At 44.7% G+C, this 8289-nt stretch overlaps 2 protein-coding genes across 2 annotated transcripts; one reads left to right on the top strand and one right to left on the bottom strand. All coding sequences in view use genetic code 11, as the record gives it.

The window, feature by feature from the left end:
* Positions 1 to 2979: 2979 nt before the first annotated feature.
* EGR_05042 (Stress-70 protein) lies at positions 2980 to 5706 on the bottom strand (the record flags this gene model as incomplete). The annotated part of the gene is made up of 7 exons (XM_024494291.1): positions 2980 to 3094; positions 3122 to 3223; positions 3598 to 4340; positions 4405 to 4960; positions 4993 to 5173; positions 5205 to 5631; positions 5668 to 5706. 7 exons carry the CDS (start codon positions 5704 to 5706, stop codon positions 2980 to 2982), a joined length of 2163 nt encoding a protein of 720 aa, XP_024351240.1.
* Positions 5707 to 6327: 621 nt separating this feature from the next.
* On the top strand, positions 6328 to 7485 carry EGR_05041 (hypothetical protein; the record flags this gene model as incomplete). Its single annotated transcript, XM_024494290.1, has 2 exons — positions 6328 to 6363; positions 6622 to 7485. 2 exons carry the CDS (start codon positions 6328 to 6330, stop codon positions 7483 to 7485), a joined length of 900 nt encoding a protein of 299 aa, XP_024351239.1.
* Between the last annotated feature and the right edge of the window lie 804 nt (positions 7486 to 8289).

Genomic DNA, 8289 nt, shown 5'->3' with positions numbered 1-8289 from the left:
CAATAAATCAAAGTGTTGCAAAGGCAACTTAAGATGGGGTAAACAATTCTCGTCGTGTGATTCTTATGCATTAAATTTTTGCGGACTTAGGAAGGATATAATAAATTTGTTTGACTTAACTAGTTCAGATGCTTGTTTGAATTTCTAAATGAAAGTTAATATTAATAACGTGGGTTTGTTTTGCGATATGCATTTTACAACAAAAATTGGGCTTTTAGCCGCAGTGTCCAACAGTTATGAGCGTTCTTTATTCCATTAATAAACCATGGAGTTGTTATGCGTTGAATACCTACTTAACTCTTCGTTTTGGTTTCGTGGCCACTTAAGGCTCCGCCTTTGTACCTCTGCTGGACGGCATGGCCCTCGCACCGTTTTAGTAGCCCCCCAGCTCCTTTATACGTCCCCAAAACAATTTCTTTCCTGATAGTATGACTTCTCTCATCTTCAGAAATGACTCAAGTCACTACAATGGTGGCGGGGGAAGGAGAATCTCGTCCCGACGGCCAACCATCCTGGTTCCCATTTCTGAATGCTAAACCTATACGTCACGGTGGAAGAGCGTTTGCTGCTGATAAGTGAACTGTGACGGCCCCCAATAGAAGGGTTGAAATTAGCGCCTAACATTCGGCGACTACGTTAGTCGCATGTTCTGCAATCAAGCTATTAACAAATGAGGTGACACTGTCAGTGGCCGTGAACCAACTGGAATACTTTGTTACACAGCTGTCTGCAGTGTTTGCATGAGGATTTCAGCTAAATTGGCATGCGATACCTCCTCTCTACTAGCTGAACGGAAAGCAGATAGATATGGCTGGGCAGCAATGAAGTGAGAACAAAGCGGCGAGAAGGAACAGACGCGCGTGATGGTCATCAATTCCGAAATAGGACGAAACTCCAGATCCAGTAGAATTGTCATGAGGGATCAGTGACATGGCAGTCAGATATCTCCTTCGTTGTACACGAATGGGATGACTGGCGGTTGGTGGTGGTGGTTGGTGGTTATTTCCCTTTTAGCACAGCCATTCTTTACAATGGACGACGGGGGAGATTGATCAAGGGTAGTGCCGGGGACGACGCTAAAAAGGAGACCAGAGCCATGTCAAACTCTTCTAATGGGTTTCGTGGGGCACTTAGGGCTCTGCTTTGGTGCCTTTTCCAAGTCGGCAATATGTTGGTATCCGTTTCTTGTAAAATCCAATTCTCGATTTTGTGGTTTAGTTTACAACCAGGAATATAACTCCGGGGTGTTTCACAATCTTTTAGTATTTTGAAAAAAAAACCGCCGGTCAGGAGTGCAATCGCTGTGTCCTTTAGTACCCGCGCAATCAAAATAAAGTGCCAAACAACCCGAGTATTACGTAGTCTCAAAGTTCATCTAACTCGTCTACTTGTTACCCAAATGGCGATTAAAGTTTCAAAGTTAGTGAAGATCATAAGGTGTCCTTGTACGATGTTGTAAACTGAAGGTTTCAACCGTTCCTACAATTGGAGAGTTGAAGCCCTAGGTGAAGAAATTGCTTCATACCTTTATTGAAACTCATATTCAGTGCAGATATGTTTGCTGCATGGAGGAAGATGTCTTGTGTGATTTAGCAGCCTTGACCTAGTTGCTAAAATAACGAGGTAGGGGAAGGTGTGCCATGAAAAATACCCCGAGTCAACTTTTCTCACAATCACGGATGTTATTATTCGCTGGATGTACTTTTACTGGCCCCGGCGTTCCCTTCAACGGTCATGTTGAGCTCGTTACTGCCTGCTGGCTTTTTCACTTTACAACCACAGTCATCCTACTTGATGATGTGCGAATGGAAAGATAGACGAAAGAAGGCATAATACTTGAGCAGGATATGTATTCCTGATATAGAGAAGGGCTGGGAGACTACTGGTACGGCCCAGAATCGAGGATGTACAACGGCAGAGCCCTGGGTGCTTGGGTAACCAAAGCGAAGGGTTAAACAACCCAAGTGTTACAGTAGTTATGCTATGCAAGGACAGCTCGGAAAGAACTTCTTGAACTGCACTGGGTAAAAAGTGGATAAAGCACTGCGAATATTTTTAGTAAGAAGGGGAGACATTTTGATGGAAAAGCATATTTTCTCATGCCACACCTTAGCTACAAGCTGGTGTAACAAAACACGCTTTCGACAAACTTAACTGTCATTGACGTCGGAGAAACCTTCATCCTTGGAAATAGCACCTCTCGACGAGTATAAAGTCACCAGCTAACATGAGAAATGGCTCAATCAGTTTTAAACTGACAACTGACGCGAACCGTTTGCTGCAAGGTAGCACATAAGTGGACATCGGAGAGTAAGTTCCCAACTATTGTAAGCAGATATTTGAATGTTTGGAATCATGGTAATGAACGCCTTGCCGGTGCTAGACCTCGACGTCGGGGGCAATAAGCAGGCCCACCCTGCGATAAAGGTTTCAACTCCCCTAACTAAAGGCTGGATCGCCTCCATATTAAATAAACGCATTGTAAAGGCGTAATCCGCTGGCGAATCGATCCACAACATGACGCGGAGACCACAAAGGCAAAGAGATTCAAAAAGTTGAATTCAAATCGATAAGACGCTGCGTTATTTGAAATTCAAAGTGCCCAATGCGGTGGCAGTCGATAAACCGCGTTCGGAATGTCCGGATGGCTAAAATCTCAGGTAAGGCGACTTGTGTTACTGCTTACTAATTTCACCTTGAAAACTTGGCTGACACGCTAAAAGCCGCTTGCTAGACTAGTTGACACCCCTAGCATACTTGAAAGGGAAAGATAAAAGGTCTGCTTGACAGTCCTTTGGTAGTGAACACTCCTGTTTGCCCTTGTCATCTCCAAGTAAGCTTTGCTCCACTGTAATCCACACCCACGAATCCACAACAGACCTCCCACTGGATGAGATATCCGGTGCCGGAAAGGTCATCCTCACCTCGAGTTTACACCATCAACGTAACTCGTCTTAGGCATCACCCAGCCAGGGAGAGCTATACGATTGAATTGCCAGTGAATGGGTCCAAGTCAGTAAATCCCCACACGAACAGGCCAGCACTGCGCGTGAACTCAATCTGACCACGCGACCTGAGGGCCGCCGAACCCAGCCTGCAACATCAAACAACACCTCCGAACCCGTCTGAGCCAACACGATGACGCACCACCAAGCCGCCACGTGCAGCTCGACACCTCAACACCACGTCCCAAACTCGCAACCACGCGCCCGACCCCCGAGCCCTAAAATACACCATTCCATAAACCCCCCGAAAGCAGCAGTAAGGCCGCCACTTCTCCAAATCGAAGGATGGTAGAAACCCATAACTTTCGATACTGGCAACGCTAACCCGTCCACTCTGCCATCATCTGTAAAATGTGACACGGTACTCCAAGTAGCGCAATCAGACCAACCAGTGAGCCCGATGAAAACCTCTACAAATAAGAAGTCTGGCTGCGGTCGGAATGACGTTTCCACGTAAAATAACTATTTACAATTGCAATCACGCAATCCAACTACCCGTCTCTCGTACATAAAAATGTTTGATTAGCACGTGGTGAGGAGGGATGACTCATATGAGAACTACGTCCAACATAAGGTTCATCGTCCAAACTACTGCTGATCTTTCTCCTTATTGTCGCTACTACTTGAGGAGCGACTGTCGGCCATTTTTTTGTAAGCTATCTCGAAGAGTTTTAAAGATGACTGTTGCAATTCGTCCGTGGCCTTCTTTAGTGCATCAACTGTCAGGTTCTCCTTATTATTGAGGGTTTCACGGAGATCAGCAATCAACTTGGCCAGTTTGTCACGCTCTTCTTGAGGCAAGTGCGCCTTATACTCCTCCATCTTGCTCTCAGTGTCATGAGCGATACCCTCAGCGTGGTTAATAGCTTCGACCAAATCACGACGCTCCTTGTCCGCGGCGGCATACTGCTCCGCGTTGCGGACCATGTTCTCAATCTCATCCTTGCTTAAACCGCCACTAGATTGGATCACAATCTGCTGTTCCTTGCCGGTACCCTTGTCTCTCGCCGACACGTTAACAATTCCGTTTGCGTCGATATCGAAGGTAACTTCGATCTGCGGTATGCCACGAGGTGCCGGTGGAATACCAACGAGGGAGAAACGTCCCAACAACTTGTTATCAGGAGCCATTTCACGCTCACCCTGGAAGACCTTGATTTCCACCTGGGTCTGACCATCGGCGGCGGTTGAGAAGACCTGCGATTTCTTTGTTGGAATAGTCGTGTTGCGGTTGATGAGCTTGGTGAAGACACCACCCAACGTTTCAATACCAAGCGATAGAGGAGTGACGTCAAGGAGCAGCACATCAGTGACATCGCCAGCCAATACACCACCCTAGAGAGTTTAGGGTGATTAACACGAAAAATAAAACCCGTGTAGCAATAAAAAAAACACTTACTTGAATAGCGGCACCCAAGGCGACCGCCTCATCAGGATTCACATTCTTGCTCGGAGTCCTGCCGAAGATTTTGCTAACGGTTTCCTGCACTTTGGGCATACGAGACATACCTCCAACAAGGATTACGTCACCAACATCAGAGGCCTTGACGCCAGCATCCTTCATTGCTTTTTCACAAGGGCCAATTGTCCTCTTGATAAGAGAATCGACTAGAGACTCGAGTTTGGAACGCGAGAGCTTAAGGTTCATGTGCTTAGGACCGCTCTGATCCATAGTGAGGTAGGGCAGATTGATATCAGTTTGAAGGGAAGATGACAACTCGACTTTGGCTTTCTCAGCTGCCTCCCTAACACGTTGCAGAGCCATTGGGTCCTTGGTGATATCGATTCTTTGTTCCTTCTTAAACTCACCAACGAGGTAGTTGAGGAGGACCTGATCAAAATCCTCACCCCCAAGGAAAGTATCACCATTTGTTGATTTCACTTCGAAGACACCTTTCTGGATTTCCAAGAGGGAAATATCGAATGTACCGCCACCCAAATCGTACACGGCAATTCTAAAAAGCAATCATATGAATGTCATTCTCACGTCTTATCCTCAACACGATCCAGACCGTAAGCGAGAGCCGCGGCAGTAGGTTCATTGATGACACGAAGAACATTCAGGCCGGCTATCTGACCAGCATCTTTGGTAGCCTGCCGCTGGGAATCATTGAAATAGGCAGGAACGGTGATAACCGCGTTGCTGACCTTCGAACCCAGATAGTTTTCTGAAAAAAATAACACGATGGAGATTCTTACCAGCAGTCTCCTTCATCTTCATCAACACGAATGCACCGACTTGGCTTGGCGAATAAGCTTTCCCCTGAGCCTCGACCCAAGCATCACCGTTAGACGCCTTGATGATAGAGAAAGAAGCGTTTTTCTTTTCCTTTTGAACCTCCGGATCATCGTAACGACGACCAATCAGGCGTTTGGTGGCGTACAATGTGTTTTTGGAGTTGGTGACAGCCTGACGTTTCGCGGGGGCTCCAACCAATCTCTCACCCTCAGTTGTAAACGCCACAACAGAGGGAGTGGTACGGGCACCCTCAGCGTTCTCCAGGATTTTTGGTGTTTTGCCTTCCATTACGGCAACACACGAGTTGGTGGTTCCAAGGTCAATACCAATAACTTGGCCCTTCGGAGCCGATGCAAAACCTCCCGAGACATTTTTCAAGATCGAAAACTAAAATAACGTAAAGATAAAAAACTAACGACTCACAACGCTCTTCTGATTGATGACAGCGAAATAGCGGAACATCCAGAGATGCAGAATGGCGCACGCCAAAAGACGAGGCTTCTAGATGTGAAATTCGTTCCCTTCGCTTATTCAAACAAAGGAGTTTCTAATAGTTGGCTAAGGTCTATAGGCTGCTGTCACTTTTAGAAGTTTTAAAATCACTTCATAAATTATTTGATTTATAATTTAAATAACCTTACAACAATTTTAGATTTATTTGTGAAATTATTTTGAATGCCGGAAACATTGACTTTTATGTCGTTTTTTATTCGTTACGTACCTACTTAAACTATTTGCATATTAATCATAGCAGTGCTCTTGATCATTATTTTTTAGTAATTATTTTGCTTCCTAGCAGTCCGTTGTGTTTGTTGCAAGGATTAAAATATCTGTCACCTAAATATTGTGATTTCGAACTATCCCAGACATTTTTCAGTATAGAGTAATATTATTTTTAATGTTTTTAATGTTTACCTTGATCAGCTGATACCATCAGTGCTTGCACCCCTATTTCAAACCCAAATTATCTAAAAAGGAAGCTGTTTCCCCCTATTGGATTTAATTAGAAGACAACCTATTTTGGTTCTGTTCTTCATAACCAAAATCAAATGCGAAAAATATCATTCTCCATAAACTTTTAGAATGGATCCAGTAGCTTTTCGTCTAACCTATTTAAGAGTAAATAATTACTACTTGGGTTTTGTAGTTTTGCACAGGTTTTAAACAACATAGGTATGGGAGCTTTGAGTTTTATCCCGCAGGGCCAAATGCACTCTATTTTGTTTTATTTTTGTGTAATCCCGAATCCATTTCAAGAAAGGCTCGTCTTTCTAGCTTTACTATTATTATTTATTACGAACACTTGTTCTTTAATCATCAAAATGCGCAGTAGAGTACAATAGATTGTTTATTAGTCCGTACTTTTCCTGAATTTAGACATTAAAGTTGATCAATCTATTCAAACGTCATCGAGTTGATCCAGAATCAGACGAATATTATCGTCAAGCCGTGTGGGATGTAGTTGCTGAGGTGCTCAAAGAGGAACGCGAGTATAAGAGGGCTATGAACAGGAATAAGAAGGTGCCCTTTCCGTGCGCCTGCGGGGCCACCTGTTCCTTCGCGGAGTACCTTCAACCCATTATATCCGCGTTTGACAAGCTATACATGGAGTACATAGCCGTCCATCGCGACTACACCAACCTCTTTCACGCCACGTGGGTAAGACCGGTGTGCAAGGCGGCTTTGAAGGTGGAGGAGGACGTGAAAGGAAATGAGTCTGACAAGGTTTTATTCTCTCTACATGAGCCCCCTCCAACAATAAGTGGGTTGCCACCTCTCCTTGATCCAGATCGTATCAAGGTTACACCTATAGTATGCCCCTCTGTGGACGAGAACACGACGTCATTGGAATCCTATAGAAGGGAAGATAAAGAAGAGGCGAAAATGAGGCTGGAAATTATCAGAAAGCGACTTGTTCAACATCTGGAGGGGCAGTCAATGTGGGTGAAACTGTGGCCGTTCACATATGCCTATAAAGTTTGCTTGTGCCTCTATTGTGATTATCGGGACTGTGTGACGGATTACCGAAACGCGATTGAGAAGCTGAAAGCTGAATATGATGTTCTCTATCGACTGTATGAGATCCTCTTTGGGGCTGTGGATATGCTACCTCCAGAGGGGAATAAAAAGATTATCATGCTATCGAGGGAACAGCAGAAAGAAGAGGAGGAGGAGGCAATACGGTGTAGGCAAGCGTTTGTTGGCGCCGAAAAACGGATCAACCATGTTACGGAGATATAAAGGTGTGATTTGGTACCAGTTTTTTAGTTTTTAAACTTGTAGTTACATCTGTTTGTGGAAGTCTGGATTTTTCCGCTTGCACATCCTTCATTGCGCATCCATTAATTCAGTCGACAAGATTAAATCGCGGAAACTTATGGCTCACCACAACATTGCATCAAGGGCCTATTTATAGAGAAGCGTCCCCCTCTCCTTATAGATAACACGTACCTGCGGTGTATTCAATCTTTCCTAGGGTACGACAAAAACCTTCGTTTTAAACTCGGCCTAAAGCCGGAGAGGGTATACTCTAACTCAGTAATGTAGGACGTCCCAAGTGGAGTAACGTTGGGATATGGCTGGGACAAAGGGGATGACTCATAGTTTTTAGGGGTGTGCTGAAGCGCCCGTTTTCAGCCAATTTTTTCACCGAATTGAAGAGCAAACCTCTTATTGGAAGGTGGCATAAGGTCAAATTATAATTATTTGTGCCCTTTAAATTCTCCTCCTAATGCATCGACAGCCGCGTTTTTTGTCGCAAAAAACCTTCCGAGGAATCAATACCAACGTCTCACTGGCAATGAAAGTGGAGGTGGTGCTTGTGCGCACCTTCAGTCTGTGTGATCGTCTTGGTCGCCAATCCCGTGAGAAAACTCACATTTGTGTGATTACTTTTAGATGGCTCAAATCACCCCGAAAAGAGAAGTAACTAAAAGCGAGTTGTAATTTATTTGAGATATGCCGATAACGCTTTTAAGATCTACAAGTCAATTCGCCTTTTCGGACTGGGAACGTGCATGGGCTTTCCAAAGTGACATCTTCCTA

This window comes from Echinococcus granulosus (assembly GCF_000524195.1).
Source record: "Echinococcus granulosus chromosome Unknown EG_S00035, whole genome shotgun sequence".
NCBI classification, from domain to species: Eukaryota; Metazoa; Platyhelminthes; class Cestoda; order Cyclophyllidea; family Taeniidae; genus Echinococcus; species Echinococcus granulosus.
The sequence above is the reverse complement of the archived record's forward strand: the minus strand, read 5'-3'. Positions and strand labels throughout refer to the sequence as shown.